The sequence below is a fragment of the Lipotes vexillifer genome, unplaced genomic scaffold (assembly GCF_000442215.2).
Source record: "Lipotes vexillifer unplaced genomic scaffold, Lipotes_vexillifer_v1.1 scaffold764, whole genome shotgun sequence".
NCBI classification, from domain to species: Eukaryota; Metazoa; Chordata; class Mammalia; order Artiodactyla; family Lipotidae; genus Lipotes; species Lipotes vexillifer.
The window spans coordinates 575,437-595,276 of NW_006799086.1; the positions used below are offsets into that span (position 1 = coordinate 575,437).

Genomic DNA, 19,840 nt, shown 5'->3' on the forward strand with positions numbered 1-19,840 from the left:
ACATAGACCGTGAACAAATTGCATTATAAACCTCTCACATAGCCTTCGCTTATTAGACTCTGTTTATAAGCATGAGTGGGTTGATTGCCATGAAAATTGCTTCTTTTTCTTCGAGGAGAGTAATCTCTAACAATCGAGTTTTATTTTGATCCTGTTGCTTTAATCAATAAAATACCAGTCAGAGTGTGTGTGTTTGTGTGTGTACATGAGCAGACATCATACTTCTGCCAATTCTAGGACTGTGAACCATTCAATGGCTAAGAATAGGTTTAAGTAAAGCTTTAAAAGTCATTTAGTTTCACAAGATCTAAATACAAGATGCTTATTAAATATACAGAATTCAACCCAGTTTGACGCTGGCAACTTTCTATAAACAGATGTATTTCACTTCAGTAATATTGAGTATAAAACACATTTTTGTGTGTTTCTAATTGCTTGAATCCTTATGTTAATGCTGTAATTTTTTAATGTATCATACTAATTAAGTGCTCAAAGGGTAATCATTTCCTGTATCCTAGAGCAAAACAGTTTAAATTTTAATAACCTCCTTTTTTTTAAACATGTCACAGAAACAGCATTCTTAATATTTTTTGAAAACTTGCTGACCTCAGAACTCCATTTATTTAGGTACTAACCGAAAGTATTCATTTCTCACTAGCTTATGATAGTAATTTATGTCATGAGAGTTAATGATATAGTTATTGAATTGCCTTAATATATTATAATAATAGCAATCCCAAATAGGATTTCAAGTTTTATGCTAAATGGTACATATATATGTATGTATGCATGTGTGTTATTAAACCTCACAAAAGTTTTATGATATATATAAAAATTAAACATGATATATATAAAAATTAAACAGTTTTCAGATAAGCAATTAGCTGTTCAGAGAGGTCAAGTTACTTGCCTAAATCCATTATTACCTTAAATTCACACGGCCTATAAAGAACTCTACAAAAGCTATACAAGTCTAAAATTGATTAACAAAGCACATTACAATAAGTGAAACTTCTAGTGGTTTTTCTCTCCCCTGAACTTACTTTAAAGCTTACTACTTGCTACCAGACGGACAAGTGGTTCAAACAACCTCTTAACTGAACTGAAAAAATACAAACACCACGTTTCCCAAAACCCCATCACTTAATGAGGGAGTTTGGAAGGCATGTGGCCAAATCTGACCTTGAAATCAATTTCATTGCTTTTCAATCACACACACCCCAAAATCATAGCTGGACTAAAATGATTTGAGTCACTGATTCAAAGGGATTTTGAAAGATCTCTAGAAAATTTATTAGTAGCAAATATACTGTGATAAATTTTATAAAGGACATAAATGCAAGTGCTCTAAGAAGATACAAAAGGATACTTTTCCTGCTCTGCAGTAATCAGAAAGAGTATCCCCAAAGAAGTGATGTTTAAACTAAGATTTTTAAGGATAATTAACAGTAGTTAGTTGAAAGGTGAAGAAAGCATACAGAGGTGATTTTCTTAAAAGTAAATCAGAGAGGTAGGAGGATATTTAAATTTTTATGGAGATAAATTAACAAAGAAAGAGATTAGAAGATTAAGGAGAGAAAAATATCACAAGGTTGCTGACAAGGTACAAGGTGATGGGGTCCAGCCTGGAGATAAGGAAATCCTATTGCAACAGGAGAAAAGCAGGAAATGGTAAGTGAAAAGGAAGTAACATTAGGAAAATACGGTAGCAAAACTCTGAGGAAATTTTCACTCATTGGCTTCCCCTACCTAAAAATTAAGAATTAAGAACTAAAGATTGAAATGGTAACTGCAAGAGTAAGAGTGTGTTTTGATAAGGGAAAAAAATCCACACTGTTAAGGGTCTGTGAGTTGCCAGACCATGAGTTCACAGTGATACGAGTCTGACCCACAGTGTGATTTTTTTTTTTTTTTTCTAGCAGGGCGCAGTCAAGGAGCAGGAAAAAAGAATCCACCTGATAAGAATCTTGTTTGTATGTTTGTTACTGTCAATCAGGAGGCATAAAAAATTAAAACAAAGGAAAGCAGTATATACAGATATGAGGTTGGCTGAATGACACACCACAGAGTTCAGGTGGTTTAAAGAGGACAGTACAGAAAAAAGGAAGGTGAGGAACAGAAGACTCTAGACCGATAAGGCATCAGAGCTATGCTTCTCAGCTGTTCGTGATGGACAGATGTTTCTTTTCTTTTTAATTTCCAATGCATTGCAGACACATATGCAGTTCTAATGTGCATGCCTGTATAGAACTCAAGCCATATGTGACTCACCTATGAATATGATATGATCCAAACCAGTCTACTCGCTTATCAAAGAGACAACACACTGTGGTGCACTAGGGTGTCACAGCAATGGCAGATTGCTATCAAAGTTTCTAAATGCTCACTGTCAATTTGGTATTTATTTTATAACCTAGTAAAAGTCTGTAGACTGAAACTGGTTTTTGGCCTACACTTTGAGTAGGACTGCATTAAAAGCTAATTGATTTACAATGTTGGGCAAATCTCTGCTGTACAGCAAAGTGAAAAAATAAAATAAAATAAATTAAATAGGTCTCACATCAAAAAAAATTTTAAAAGCTAATTGAAAAGCATTGCATCAATGAAGTGGAGGGGAAGGCTTTAGATAGCACTAGATGGTTGAATTAGCAAAATGGAAGATTGAGTTTGGGTATTGTGAGGTCTGAATAGTGTAAATAGGCCTGAAATCACTTGGGAGGACATCAGGGGACAGGTATACACTCCACTACATATCTTTTTCACTCTAAATCTCTGGAAATCATTGTCAATTAAACTGGAAAACAGACTTTCTGAACCACACATTCTATGAAGACTAAAATATAATCCCAGCATTTGTAGAAATACATTATAAAGTAGGAAAATGTTGCAAAGGTACTCCTGTACTTGACTGAAAGAATCATTAAATTTGGAGCCACAAGGCATAAGTTCGAATTCCACGTCTTTAAGCACGTTAAGGCTTTGAGCAACTATGCCTAGTATCATATTAGACAAATTGGTATAGTTATTTATCTCTGTCTTACACAAATGTAAACTTCAGATTGAAATAACACAGAGGAGCATACAGCAAACTACAGCAAACTCCCATGATAAGTAAAGTTTTTTCTTTCATAAAAATAGGCTGCCTGACTTCAGACTATACTACAAAGCTACAGTAATCAAGAGAGTATGGTACTGGCACAAAAACAGAAAGATAGATCAATGGAATAGGATAGAAAGCCCAGAGATAAACCCACACACATATGGACACCTTATCTTTGATAAAGGTGGCAGGAACGTACAGTGGAGAAAGGACAGCCTCTTCAATAAGTGGTGCTGGGAAAACTGGACAGGTACATGTAAAAGTATGAGATTAGATCACTCCCTAACACCATACACAAAAATAAGCTCAAAATGGATTAAAGACCTAAATGTAAGGCCAGAAACTATCAAACTCTTAGAGGAAAACATAGGCAGAACACTCTATGATATAAATCACAGCAAGATCCTTCTTGACCCATCTCCTCGAGTAATGGAGATAAAAACAAAAATAAACAAATGGGACCTAATGAAACTTCAAAGCTTTTGCACAGCAAAGGAAACCATAAACAAGACCAAAAGACAAGCCTCAGAATGGGAGAAAATATTTGCAAATGAATCAACTGACAGATGATTAATCTCCAAAATTTACAGGCAGCTCATGCAGCTCAATAACAAAAAAATAAACAACCCAATCCAAAAATGGGCAGAAGACCTAAATAGACATTTCTCCAAAGAAGATATACAGACTGCCAACAAACACATGAAAGAATGCTCAACATCATTAATCATTAGAGAAATGCAAATCAAAACTACAATGAGATATCATCTCACACCAGTCAGAATGGCCATCATCAAAAAATCTAGAAACAATAAATGCTGGAGAGGGTGTGGAGAAAAGGGAACACTCTTGCACTGCTGGTGGGAATGTGAATTGGTTCAGCCACTATGGAGAACAGTATGGAGGTTCCTTAAAAAACTACAAATAGAACTACCATATGACCCAGCAATCCCACTACTAGCGTGGGAACGTAGACTGATACAGCCACTATGGAGAACAGTATGGAGGTTCCTTAAAAAACTACAAATAGAACTACCATATGACCCAGCAATCCCACTACTAGGCATATACCCTGAGGAAACCAGAATTCAAAAAGAGTCATGTACCAAAATGTTCATTGTAGCTCTATTTACAATAGCCCGGAGATGGAAACAACCTAAGTGCCCATCGTCGGATGAATAGATAAAGAAGATGGGGCACATATATACAATGGAATATTCCCCAGCCATAAAAAGAAACTGAGCTATTTGTAATGAGGTGGATAGACCTAGAGTCTGTCATACAGAGTGAAGTAAGTCAGAAAGAGAAAGACAAATACCGTATGCTAACGCATATATATGGAATTTAAGAAAAAAAAATGTTATGAAGAACCTAGGGGTAAAACAGGAATAAAGACACAGACCTACTGGAGAACAGACTTGAGGATATGGGGAGGGGGAAGGGTGAGGTGTGATAGGGCGAGAGAGAGACATGGACATATATATACTAACAAACGTAAGGTAGATAGCCAGTGGGAAGCAGCCGCATGGCACAGGGAAACCAGCTCGGTTCTTTGTGGCTGCCTGGAGGGGTGGGATAGGGAGGGTGGGAGGGAGGGAGACAAAGAGGGAAGAGATATGGGAACATATGTATATGTATAACTGATTCACTCTGTTATAAAGCAGAAACTAACACACCATTGTAAAGCAATTATACCCCAATAAAGATGTTAAAAAAAAATAGACAATAAGTGGAAATATGCACTTCTGTGAGTACACACCTTTTCCTTACCAAAGACAGAAGACGCTACGATCTGCCTGATCTACCCACGCAAACGACAACCCATAGCCATATTTATAGTTGTCATGTATAACCTGAGACAGCTGTTTTCAGCCATGTCATTACTCTGGACAAAACTGCAAAGGAAACTCTCACCTCATCTCTTCTATTGGGTATTTAGGATACACTCATTGGCCACCGCCAATGAGTGTATCCTAAATACTGTTTTTCAGCAGTCTCCCATAATAACCAAATCTTTTCCTTTCCCTCCAAAATGTCCATGCTTACAGAAATAAACAGGTAGATAGACGCTACTATCAATTAGATATTCATCTAACAATCTTAATAAAGCGACATACAAAAGACGATTGAAATTTCAATTTTACCAGAAGGCATATGCAATTTAAAAGGAGTTTCTTAATGCAAAGTGAGGTTGACTTAATGGGATAATTGAGGCACGTGTCTTGTCTTGCTGAGTCCTTGCCTACTATGGACTATTCTTCCACCAACCAGCCCCTACAATTTTTCAACATGATGTTCACATCAACAGATTCCAAAAAAATGAAGTAAGTTAGGCATTTCAGTCCTTCACGATCCACACATTCTTTTTGATCTTAGGAGATAATTCTAGGGGTTGCTAAAAACTCTGTCTTTACAAAAAGTAACTGTTGGAAAAATAAACTGATTTGAACTATTACATGATGGATCCTTGGATAATCCAGAGGCAAAAATCATAAAGAAAACATTGATGATTGTTCAAGAAGGAGACAAAAATTCTTAGTTAAAAACACCATGAACACAACTGAAAGACAATTGGCAAACTGGAAAAAAAAAATGCAACTTTCAAAAAGTCAAAATGTTAGTAATTTTAGAATACAAAAAATCTCTACAATTCACTAAGAGAAAAATAGTCACCTCTGTAGAAAATAACAGTAAAGCGATGTTTTAGACACAAATGCACACACAAATTAAATGTACAATAGATACATGGAAATGTGCAACTGTTAGTAATCAAAACTTTAAAATTAAAACAAACTATTAGTGGCAACACCACATGTCTCTTAACAGCACATGTTCTGGAGACAGAAAACGTGCATTTAAGGTCCAGCTGTACCACTAAGTTATGGTACCATCAGCATTTTACTTAACATCTTACTGTCTCAGTTTTCTCATCTGTAAAAGGGGTATAATACTGGAATCTACCTGTGGCAGCTAGCCTTCCAAACAGCCTCTGTGATTCTCATATCCTAGGATTTAGATCCTATGTCATTCCCACCTACACAGAATAGGACTGATCTTGTGACCAGTAAGATATTGTGGAAATGACAGAGTGTGACGGCCAAGGCAAGGACATTCTGGCTTCTGCCTTAAGGAAAAGTCTAAGAGGTAAGGAACTAAGGCCTCCTGCCAACAGCCAGCACTAACTTGCCAACCATGTCAGTGAAAAGGGAACCACCCTGGATGCAGATCTTCCAGCCCAAGTCAAGCCTTCAGATAACATAGCCCCAACTGACATCTTTACTGCAACATCACACATATCCTGATTATTACTCCTCCCAAATTCCTGACCCACAGAAACTGTGAGACAATGAGTGTTTACTGGTTATACCGTCAAGATGTGAAGTCATTAACTCAGTATCAGCAATAGATAACTAATCTACTATCTTAACAAGGTTGTGATGAAAATTCATTGAGTTACAATACTCTGTAATGACCTATATGGGAAAAGAATCTAAAAAAGAATGGATATATGTATATGTAGAACTGATTCGCTTTGCTGTACAGCAGAAACTAACACAACATTGTAAATCCACTATACTCCAACAAAAAATTAATTAAAAAAAGAAAATTCATTGAGTTAATCTATAAAAAGTAGTCATTGCACATAGTAAGCATTAAATAAATGTCAACTGCCACAATAATATTAATAATAATATAGTTCTTATATTATTTTTCATTCAGCCAAAGGGCAAAAGTTAAAAGGAATATTGCTCACTCCTGCAATGATAAGTTATTCATTTCTGAAGAGCAAATTGGCATTGTGTGTTAAAAACCATAAAAGTACACATACCATTTAACCTAGGAATTAAACTAGATAATCATCTTAAGGCTATTATAACACAAGTTCACAAAAACCTCTTTTATGATAATTGAGCTTTTATTTTACTTTTTTTAGTTCCAGACAAAACTGAATCTTAAGAAGCTGAAAACCTAATAATGAATAAAAAATCGAAAAAGAAACTGATTTTGTCAAAATTACTAATTTACAATTTCAACATATTACAAATTTCTTTTTCTTATTTTTAAACATGTAAACTTCCAAAATTTTTTGGAAATAACTTATCTCAGCTAATTACATTCACCTTGGTGGTTTTAAAAATAGCTACCCCTTTTTAAATTGACTTATTTTTCATTCCTTATTGGAAGGTGAATTTAACATTCTCAGGGAGGAACTAGGTATTGCCTAATTCATCAGATTTAGTCCTTATGATTTACTACACAGAATAGCTTGATGGTTTAAATGAGAACTGGGCACCAATGAAAGTTGTCATTATATCAATATATTAAAAGAGAGTTGGTTGTGGGTTATATAACAATATGCTAATTGCACAGATCTGTAAGTTCACATACATTATCTTTTACCCACATAATAGTGATATTTCAGGTCTATACAAACATATTATAGCCTATACAAACATAACCCCTTGTTGTAATTAACATCTTCCCTGCTTAGATATAACTATTTGCAATTTTTTTCATGGCATTAATTACACTTAATAATTTGGATCTTGTGGGGAAAATGTGAAAATGTAAACTCTATAAATAAATTAAAAACAACCATCTTCAACAAACTTACCTTCTAGCTAGTATTACGTTTCCATATAAAATACAATTTAATGTACATAAATAGTATTAATAAAATTGTTACCCTACTTTAAGGAATTTCCTATCTTGCTTATTTCATCTGTACTACTCTTCATTTTAATATAATTTCTAACAATGACTTATAGGTGCATAATTTATATACACACCACACCTTGTATATCTTATGTATGTATTCTCATATGAGACACTTTACTTCTTTCTACATCTATTCTTAGAATAAGAACTGTAATGGATGTCTTTTTATTTAAATGTTATGTGCAGGTCATATTATTTCCTAATGAAAGCTTCATGTAATTGTATAAACCGATACTAGCTGATGTATCCATCCTTTTTGGATTTCTGCATGTGCACCCTTTTCCTACTTTATACAGTACTCTCATACCAAGCATTTCCCAACAATACCTCCAGAGTAGCATTCTATGGACACCCATTTTAATGACACTGCTAGAAAAAACGAATGATGCAGAAAAAGTTACGGGGTCTGTACCTAGATTTCTGGTGTTCTTTTCCTGTGTCACTCCTTCTCCTGTAGAATTCCTTGTTACCACATCATGGTGGAAGATTACTTACTTATTTGAAAGCTTTTTGTGAGATAATAGAAAGTATATATATTGATTTCTATCCCCAGTTTTCCTGACACAGAACTCCTGAAACCATTGTAATATCCTGGTTGATAAGAGCACTCGGAACATCTCTTGTTATTATATTTGGCTTCAACCCAGTCGCTGACACGGAGCTCTTAAAAGTGTTGTAAATTCCTAAGTGATAAGAGTACTCGGAGCATCTTTTGTCCTAATGAGGTGGTTCTGGGTGGGCTTCTGGATGGCTCCAGGATGGGAATGGTCACCAGAAAGACCAAATTGTGATTAGAAGCTTGGAATTTTCAGTTCCAACCCCATCTTCCATAGAGGGTAGAGGGGTTGGAAGTGGAGTTAATAAATGATCATGCCTATGTGAGGAAATCTCCATAAAATACCAGTAGTCAGGGGTTTGGAGGGCTTCCAGGTTGGTGAACGCATCTACCCTGGGAGGCTGATGCACCCCAAATCCACAGGGACAGAGGCTCCTGTGCTCAGGACCCTCCCAGGCCTTGCTCTATTTACCTCATCATCTGGGGGAGTCTTGCAGGTCTGGTCCCTTAACCTGTGGGATCTGATGCTATCTTTGAATAGACAGTGTCAGAATTGAGTTGAATTGTAGGACACCCAGCTGGTGTTGCATAGAATTGCTTGGTGTGGGGGAAAAAAAAAAAACCCACACATTTGGTGACCAGAAGTGTCAGAAGCGAAGTGCTCGGTGTGAGAAGTAAAGGTCACAGCAGAGAAACAGGAGGAAAGACCTGGGGTTTCCCCAACACAGGTGGAAAACTGTACTTTTTTTTTCTCCTTTTCACTATTTCATACATTTTTGCATATTTTTATTCTCCTGAGTTACAGTATTACTTTTCAACATTCTTAACAGATCATTTAAGATTTTAAATCATACGAGTTAAATGAACATCTAAGCAACTACAAATAGATTCGTTAACTGTTATAGTATAATTCATATTAAATATGAGAATACACAAACAAGAGATGGAAAGTTGCAAAGATAAAATAAAATTATTTCTCACTCTTCTGTGGTTCTCACAGTCAACTTATTATGAAGTCTAGAGAACGTCTGAAATGATTCGTGAATCCGTTCTCACCCTGAATGACCATTAGGTTCAATCTCTCAGTATCGCTCACCTGAACAAATAAAATAACTTCCGAAATAATCACCCCATGAGGTCCTTTTTGTCCTCCTCCCTGTGCTCCATATTTCCCCTGGAGTCACTCTGTTAACTAGTTAAAAATTTACACCTTTACCTAAAACTTTCATTAGCCTCTCATCGCTTCTCCAACAACATTCCAATTCTTTAGTAAAGCCTAATTCACAATCGCACACACACACAACACCCACACATGCGCATGTTTACAATATGTCCTTACGCAGTATGATTTGAGCAATGTTAGATTAAATAAACATCCCATTATAATATTTGCTCTCTCCACTTGTTGGTTGTCCTAGTATTAGGATCTCATTCTTTTGGGGTTAAAAATTGTGTTTTAAGAGACTCTTCAATACAGAAGTAACTATTCCAGGAACAGGGATATTATATCAAATCGTGAAAACTTTACTGAATTAGAACATGATTGGGATCATGAGTTTTGATATATAAGGAGGGTGGCAAGGGTTGAGGAGGAGAATTCTAAGGTTACAAATGAAGTTCTCTGTAGAAAGAAAAAGCTCAGCTGAAGTGCTATTCTTGGGATGAACGTAAAGGCGCACTCCCTGGTTATTAAAGGGTTAGAGGTAAAGAAAATTAGAAAACCTGCCATTGGAATAGATAGCTACTCCATCTTCATCTTCATTATACCACTAGTGCCTGGAACAATTTATTGCTCACAGTAGGACTCAATAAAAATGTTTTGAATGAGTAAGCAAGAATAAAAGAGGATATACCTGGTTTTCTTTATGAAACATTCATATCAAGAAACTACTTTACAGACTGAAAATCATAGGCCTAGGTGGCGATAGAATATGTCTGGCACTTTCCTAAGACAGAAGAAGAAAAACGCTTCTCTGGTTTCCAGAACCATGAAAATGAGTCTTTGAGAAATATACAACCATAAGAAAATTAATGGAGAAAAACATAAAGATGTTTTGAATTAATTAAATTATAAGTGGTCCACAAGAAAATGGCTTTAAAAACCTAATGGTCAGCAGCAATTAATCAAGTGTCAAAGAGAAAAGGCAGGAAATATGGATTGGCCCATATTTTAAACTTGTAAAAGTCACAGAAAGGAAAAACAAATACAAGATTGATATTTTATTAGGAAGAGCAACATACAGGAATGCTTTTAACTTAAAAATAATCCACAGCAATGTTAATTTTTAAAATTTTGATTAAATGGGCCATGGCTATATAAGAAGTTAACATTCCAGGAAGGGTGTTATGTGAAAGGGTACACAGAAGCACTCTGTTCTATATATACCATTCTTCTGTTGATCTAAAATTACTTCTACAAAAAAACTTAAAAAGCAAATGCAATTAAAAATAAAATGTTGATTTTCATCTCTTAGGGGTGAAAATGTTTTCTTGGCTATGTAGCAGAATGTCATTCTTAGGAAAAACATGCTTATGTAAAAATGTGTGTGTTTGTGTGTGTGTGTGTCTCTGTGTGTGTAATACACAGATAGAAGATGAAACAAATGTGGAAATGTTCACTGTTGAATGTAAATGGGGGTAATACATGTTTTCATTGTATAATTTTAAAACTGTATGTTTGATTTTTTTGCAAAGTGAAAAATAGTGGGAAAAAAAAGTAAAAACTCCAAATTGTGCTGGGTCTGAAGATGGCCTTATGTTAAGTGGTTTCTGATAATCTTCACAATAAGACAAAACTCAAAAAGAAAATATTTCCATCTAAAAATGGAGAATTTTCAAAGTTTTGGTAATTTATCTTTTGAATATATAAGAATTCAAAGCATTATGTTTTTAAGTAGGTTGTAAGAATGAAGTTTAACATGGTGTCTATGTGGGTGTATATGGGAAATGAAGAAATTATTCAGCATGAAGAACTCACACATCACCATTTGGTAAAAGCCAAGCCTTGTGCATACATATGTTATTTAGAAACAGCTAAGATAATTTCCAATATTTATATTGCTTAGAAATATTTTTCCACTCTCTTTTTGGGGAGGAAAAATTGAGGCATTGGAGTGTCTGATGCGCCAGTAAAAACCGATGGCTAAACTTTTAGTCAAACCATTTCTCCAATATGTGCGTGTGTGTGTGTGTGTGTGTGTGTGTATGTGTGATTTTAAACAATATTGTTTTTATAACGGTAGCCATCCATGACTATATACTATAAGAAAAACATATGTTTATAGAGTATTGTCAATGATATTGTTAGAAAGTATTTCCTTCTGCCCATTTTAACTTTTTTTGCAATTAAAATCTTTTTTTTTTTTTTTTAAGTTGCCAGAACTAACTCCTATAGTTCTAGTATCATGAATCATTCTTCTCGGCACGCTTTAGTGGTGAAGAATTTTATTCATTCAGCACTTTACTATTGTGGTCTCATTCTTCCATTCATTCATGATGTTTAATTCAAATCTGTTACTTAGGAAATATCATCATCGAAGCATGGGAAATAAAATTCATAGAAAATTCACAAATCACTTACAAATTGAGTTTTATGTTCCTCACTCCTACAAATTTATTTACAAATGTATATGTACATTCTTTACTCCTACTTGGTGAAAATTTATCAATTTGATTTTTATGCCTTCCTGTATTTGTTAAAATGAAGTGGGAAATTTCCAGAGAACCCAGTAGTTGAAAGAAAATTAGTCGATAAAGAAAAGGGAATTGAATAGTCACAGATGACCTAACACTTTATCTGGCAGGGGGAGTATAGAGTGGGAACCTAAATTTAGCAATTAATTTACTCAGATAATAGGGGTTCACCCTCTCACTGATTTTCTGAGTAATTTCATCTGATTAGGAGACAAACAGCAAAGATTTTCCATTCAAGTGACAAACTGGAGACTACAGTTCATTCTTTAAGTTCATTCAAGGCTTTTCAGTAAAGGAGTTCTTTTCCTAGTCAGGTACATATTTTTCTTGTCCGTTTGTTTTGTTTTGTTTTGTGTATTTTTTTAAAAGAGTTTCAGAATGTACAGTGAAGAAAAAGATATGGGTTTGGTTTTATTCTGATTAAAACGTGGGCTACAGAAACACATCTAAAAACTGAACTACTATAATGTTTTGCCTTTTTCATCACAGTTTTGTCACTAAGGAGAGACAATTTATGAAGGGTTCAACAATGTGGAGGCGAATCTTTTTTCCAGGTAATTTCAGATCAAATATTTGACCCTGGAGAGGCTTTACTGGAATTGCTAGTCCCACAAGAGGCTGACAAAGAGTACAAGATGTTATAAAACCACATTTTTCTATTAGTCATAGCTAGGGAACACTGCCATTACCTCTTCCTATGTTCAGTACCAATTCCCACTTCTAAAAAAGAAGTGCATTGACAAAATTATTTCTCACAGGAAAAAAGATTTAACATAACCAAAGCTATATTACCATTCAATTTTTCATCTACAGAAGTTGACAAAAAATATTCCACTAGAGTCTTTTAAAAATAATGATGTTGGGACTTCCCTGATGAAGCAGTGGTTAAGAATCCACCTGCCAATGCAGGGGACACGGGTTAGAGCCCTTGTCCGGGAAGATCCCACATGCTGTGGGGCAACTAAGCCCATGTGCCACAACTGCTGAGCCCATGTGCCTAGAGCCCGTGCTCAGCAAGAAGAGAAGCCACCACAATGAGAGGCCCATGCAGCACAACAAAGAGTAGCCCCCGCTTGCCGCAACCACAGAAAGTCCACGCGCAGCAACAAAGACCCAATGCAGCCAAAAATAAATAAATTTTTAAAAATATATAAAAAATAAAAATAAAGCTGTAAAAGAATGCTGGCACCCTTATACTGAAAGGAGGAAACAGTGAGTTTAGGCCGACATCGATGGTATGAAGATGTAACTGTCTCCTACAATACACAAATGACATTCATTATTGCAAATATGATGGGAATATGAGAGCAGCAATAAGTTTATAGATGCAATTTGTAAATACTCAGGAAAAAAAGGAAAGGGAATGTTTTGAAACAGTCTAAGTAAAACATGATTATGGCATGGACAAGCGTTGTGTCTGTGGATAAGCCTGAAATATTCAGGGAGTGGAACCATACACCACTTGATGGACTGGATACAAACAATGGAAGAATGAAAGACTCATGGGTTTTGGGCTTGAATTCTAAGTATTAATAGATGCTGCTGGGAAGAATGGGGGTGAAACAGATTTTAGGTCAGGGAAAATCAGTAACTATCTCTAGATATCTTAATTTTGAGACAACTATTAGAAACCTAACAGGAGACACTGACTATTCGTTTAGAGGAACAAGACAGGAGTTCATAGTGGGTATTTGAGGGAGAGACTCAATTTTGGAAATCAAATAAATGGAGGAGCTCCCCGAAGGAAAAGGTATTCTAGGAAAAAAAGAAAATTCTTTTCAATTTTCTTTGTAGAAAATCTTACGATATGTGGATAATGGCAATTTTATTTCTCTTTTTCCAATACTTATTCCTTTTATTTATTTTTGTAGTCTTACCGCATGCCTTAGGATTTCCAGGACAATGCTGAGTAAAAGTGTTTTTAGTAGGCATCCTTGTTTGTACATAATCTTAAAGACAGACTCTCAATATTTGACCAGTAAATATTTGTTTTCCTCTAGGTTATTTTGTAGATAACCTGCCTTAGGTTAAGAAGTTCCTTACTTGTAGCTTCCTAGCATTTTATATTTTTCTTTTTAAAAAATTTTGATGTTGAATTCTCTCTCAAATGCTTTTTTGTATCCATTGAAGTAATAATAATATTTTCTTCTTTGAAATGATGATCTACTTCTAGAATAATTCCAACTTGGTGATGATACATTATTTTTTAAATACATTACTTTGCTAATATATTTTCTATAATTTTTCAACCATGTTAATCAACTAAATTGGTCTCTAATGGTCATTTCCCATACTATGCTTAATGAGTTTTGTATCAAGGCCATAATCCCATACAATGAGTTAGGGAGACATCTTTCTTTTTCTGTTCTCTGGAAAATATGTGCAAACTGAAAATTATGTGCTCTTTGAATGTCTATAATAAGCTCTTTGTAAAGCTTCATGGGAAACCCTCAGTTACTTTTCCTGGAGACAAAGATAATACAGACTTATTAGGAGGGTGAGACATAGGTATTCAAGATTCATGACAATCATCAATTTGATAGGTACTAATTACTAGTGGCTGATGTTCTTCTGAGTATTTTTTTTAATCATAACAACCTTATGGGATAGTTTCTCTTATTACCCTCACTGTACATATTGAAGAACTCAACCTTGAGAGATCAAGAAGCCTGAGATCATGCAGTCATTACATAATAGAACAAAGATTTGACTGAGGTCAGCCTCATTCCAGAATTTGCAATATATATCTATTCACTTTGACAAATTTATTATAAAAAAGGGCAAACTGCTGAAAATACTGTTTTTCTATGAACCAATTTGAGTTTATTTTCTTCTCGAAAATTGTGGTGATTAATATAATCAAATTATCTGTGAAGGATATTTTTATTTTACTTGAATCATTACAATTTATACTTGGGCTCATATTCAGAAATCTTTTATTGTAACTATTATTTTCCTGAGGATTTTGTTCTTTCTAACTCTAGGCTCACTATGTTAACTTTCTCTCTTGTTGACATGAGTAAGAGCATATCTTTTCTATTGCTGAAATCATGTCCATATGGACTTTTCTTCTGTGAATCCGATCAAAATGTAGAAGATAATTGTATTTATAATTAATACTATAATAATTCATACAATAATTGTATTTATAAATAATACTATAATAATTCATATAATAATTCATTCAAATAATAGTGTAACAATTCCATAATTTACTTTAATGAATAACTACAGTCTTTTTGTTCAGGAGAAAATGATCCATAAATTATATAAATGGTATATCTGCATAAAGTAATAGTTATTAGGTTGCTACATTGTTTTTGCTTTCTAATATTTTCCATACATATCAGTTGAATTTTGAAGCTCCTCCCTTTCATATTTTAAAAACGCAGATTTACTTTAAAAAAATACATCAATGATAGTCATGCTAGGAGTTCCACAATTTAGGGGAAATGAAGAAAGTAATTAAATAAGTGGAAATAAAAATATATTTTATATCTTGTGATAATTGGAATCATGCTGTTTAATAGGAGACTACAAGGACAAAAATATAATGAATATTACCAAGTAAATATGATTTAAGATTAAAGCAATTATTATTTTATTACAAACAGTATTCATTATCTATTGCTGTATAACAAATGACTCCAAAACTTAGTGACTTAAACTAATCATTTCATTTCTCAACATTCTGTGGGTCAGCATGGTTTTTTGGGTTGGTTGATGGGTGAGTTGGGAGCTAGGGAGGTGGGGTGCCAGGGATGGATGAGCCTCACTTTCCATGTGATTTTTCATCCTTGGAAAGACTAAATCGGGATTCTTCACAAGCAGTCTCTGGGCAGTGTTCCCGTGAAAGGCAAGCAAAGGCTGGATGGCCTTTTAAGGCTTTGTTTCTAAAGTCACACAATGCTGCTTTTGTCACAGTGCCTTGGTCAAAGCCAAGTGACAGGACAACCCATACTCAAAGAGTGGAGAAATAGATTCCACCTCCTCATGGAAGAAGCCGCAACATGGAATCACAACAGGACACAGACACAGGGAGCATGGCTCATTGGAAGCCATTATTTTAACAACCTACCACACCAACGAAATGACAGCTTGATACACTGCCTTTTGAAAGGTTAAGTCCGTAATCTTTTTAACCTCATGCTGAGATATAAAGCACGTTATATTGGTTTGAGAGTCTCATACATCACCCCAAACTGTTTCTTATGGCATTTTAATGAAACCAGGGTGCTTTCATCTTTTCATATTATAAAAAGAGTTCCTCTGAGATGTTTTAATCTCAGCCATAAAAGAATACAGACATTATTAAAACGAATTTCAGCAGATGCCATAAATGAGAAATAATGAGATAAACTATTGGGATAGAATTTTAAAACTGTTCATTTTGATGGATTTATTGAAATAACAGCAAAATAAGAATGTGAAAGAACCAATTCAAATCACCTTTGTAATTTTTTGTTTGTAAAAATAGACAATTTCAGTGTGTTTGTTCTGTTGTGAGCACATCAATGGCTTGCTAAAGGGAGAAAAACTAAAATCTACTCTGAACTTTAGTTATAGCACATTCAAAATTAAAAAGTGTTTTCCCAAACTACATATTGTTTTAAGATCCACATTCAATATTCATCTATTGAAGACCTAATATGTTTCAGATATTATTTATTTAATCCTTACTGCTAATTCTAAACAATGGAATAGAGACATTATATTATTATGGTCATTTAACAAGAGAAAAATATAGGAGCAAAAATACTAATATGCTGAGCTAAATCTTAAATGTTGGCACTCAAAGTTAAATATATTTTTAAAAACTTTAGTGCTGTGCCATTACTATCTTCCTAAAAATTTTATCATAGCAAGACATTATGAGGTATGAAAATTTTGCAAAAATATTCCTTTTCCTAAATAATAATAAAAATAAGGCAGCTTAGTTACAAACTTTTTTTAGATAAATAATTGGCACTTCTTGAATGTTAATAACAAATGTAACTGGCCAAGAATGGAATACTTTACATGTATTTTTCCATTCAATTTCAAAAGATTGTCTACAAAGGAGGTACTGTTACTTTTAATTTTTGGTTTAGGAAACAGGCTTAAAGAAACCCTGGCACCATCTAAACCATTTAAATTCACAGAGACCATTTAAATTCTCAGAATCTCTGGTTAGTACTTTAAAAAAAATCTTCAAAACAGATTGTAAAATGCTGCCAAAGTTGAGAGTCATTGCTTTAAGTTGTTTCCTATACTTTTTTAGAAAAAAGTGATGTCATTAGCAGCAAGGTTAAAAGATAAGAGTCAGAGAAAATTGAATAGCAATAATTTCATGATTCTCATCCTTATTTTAAAATTTCTTAGTGTTTATAATGTTTCTTTTAAATATCATATACTAATAGGTAAGCATTTTAAGGTATGTGAATACATCGTCTGAAGGACATACATTTTGCAAATGCATACTTAAAATGATTTATATTTTAATGACTTTTGAAGGTTTAGACCATTAAGGTGAAATTTTATAAAAATGGTTCTTATATTTGAAAAAAAAGTATATAAACTACTGCCTGGATCAAAATTAATTCCTACAGGAGCACTCAAGAAAAAAATAAAGTACCATTTTACTGTTCGATTTTCTAACATTAAAGTATAATGTCTTGTGGATAATTATTTTAAAAGCAGTACCTGAATGAAAAATTCACATGTATCTTGTTCTTGAATTGTTTTCAAAATCTACCCCCAAATAAAGTCTATTTAAAATACTTGAATATATTATGTTATTCTATTCCGTGGTAAGTTTATATGTATATAAAATGATCTATTGCAAAGTATTGCCTATCTATATGTAAACATAAGTAAAAATTAGTACGTATAACATTTGAAACCTGTGTCTATATTATGTACTCAACTAATCACGGCTAATCTATTCAAGCTTACTAACGTATCCAGCAAGTTCGGTTACTAAAATCACCAAATTATATAAAAAAGTAAAAATTCACCACAAAGATTCACATTTTAAAGTGAATAAATCCTCATAACAAGTAGATGATAAAAAGGAAATTCTTCTGTTCTACAGAAACATGAATGTAATAAGTTACCACTAACTTCAGAGACATAACTCTTACAATCAAAATGGTAATTTGAAGCCATTTAAAGGATCTCATTCAAGGCCAAACTTACCAGCAAATTTGATATGGAATTTATTTTCAGGCTTTAAGATCTGGACATACAAAGGGCAATTTGGAGCAAAATCTTTTACAGCCCATGCTCTCAAAATTGTTTGGTGGTCCTGAAATGATAAAAATCAAAATATCACGAGATAAATTGAAAATTTTATAATATATTAAGTAAAAATCATCAGTCAGTGTGTGAAATGGTCATATCTACAGTTTAAAATTAAGCATATGAAATCATTCTTTGTGAGGTCTTACTATTAAAGATAGTTATTATTTCTATAAAAGAGATCAACAATACCTAATTCAATCAGTAGTAACTATCAACACTTAGGAAATTAGCAGAGATTAAGAGGGAAGTCTCTTGACAAGCTTAAAAATAATTTTCCCAGAAAATACTTGAGGGGCAGAAACCTTCAGAAATGCAGCACAACTGTTAGTTTGTAATAACAGTTTCCATGGAAAAAAAATATGGACATAAAATAATTTTAACATAGTTAGAAAGACTGGTAAAAGGGGAATGACTGCAGTGACTATTTGTGAGGAGAACACATTAGTTTACTTCTTATATGACAGTAAAGATAAAAGGATTTTGACGGTGTGTGTGTGTTGGAAGACCAATAACGTTCAGATATTTAAAAAGTAACAAAAAAAAGATCTTTTAAAAAAGATGCTAAGACTGAGAAAGACAGTGAAAATCATGCTTACCATGAAATTTTACACATAGTGTCACCCTATAAATTATTACTTAATTAACTGAATAAATCAAAGCAAATTACAGCTGTCCCTCAGTTTCCAGGACTCTCTGTGGACAATAAAATACAAGGATGATCAAGTCCCTCATATAAAATGGCATAGTACTGGGGACTTCCTGACGGCACAGTGCTTAAGAATCCGCCTGCCAATGCAGGGGACACAGGTTCAATCCCTGGTCTGGGAAGATCCCACAGGCTGTGGAGCAACTAACCCTGCGAGCCACAACTACTGCCCATGTGCCACAACTACTGAAGCCCATGTGCCTAGAGCCCGTGCTCTGCAACAAGAGAAGGCACCACAATGAGAAGCCCGCACACCGCAATGAAGAGTAGCCCCTGCTCACCGCAACTAGAGATAGCCCGCAGGCAGCAACAGACCCAACGCAGCCAAAAATAAATAAATACAATAAATAAATTTATTTTAAAAATAAAATGGCATAGTATTTGCATATAACCTATGTACCTCCTCCCATATACTTTGAATCATCTCTACATTATTATAATATTTAATACAATGTAAATATGATGTTAATAGTTGCTGGCAGGCAGTAAATTCAAGTTTTATTGTTTGAAAATTTATTTCTGGCATTTTTTTTCAAATATTTTTGATCCACAGTTGGTTGAATCTGAGGATACAAAACCCTCAGATACAAAGGGACAAGTGTATTGGAGAAATTTGCTACTCAGCTACATTTATTTTATTTATTTACTTTTTTATCAAAGTATATAAGTTACAGGTGTGCAATATAGTGATTCACAATTTTTAAAGGTTATACTCCATCTATAGTTATTATAAAACATTGGCTATACTCCTTGTGTTGTACAGCTTGTCTTATACATAATAGTTTGT

The 19,840-nt window shown here is 34.0% G+C and overlaps 1 protein-coding gene across 2 annotated transcripts in view; it reads right to left on the bottom strand.

The window, feature by feature from the left end:
- Positions 1-19,840, bottom strand: part of LOC103075343 (potassium channel subfamily T member 2) — a 265,002-nt gene that overhangs the window by 134,172 nt on the left and 110,990 nt on the right. For both annotated transcript variants that reach the window (XM_007471495.1, XM_007471494.1), the window contains exon 12: positions 18,243-18,351. In XM_007471495.1, the coding sequence (XP_007471557.1) occupies positions 18,243-18,351 (109 nt within the window). The remainder of the gene's footprint in view (positions 1-18,242; positions 18,352-19,840) is intronic.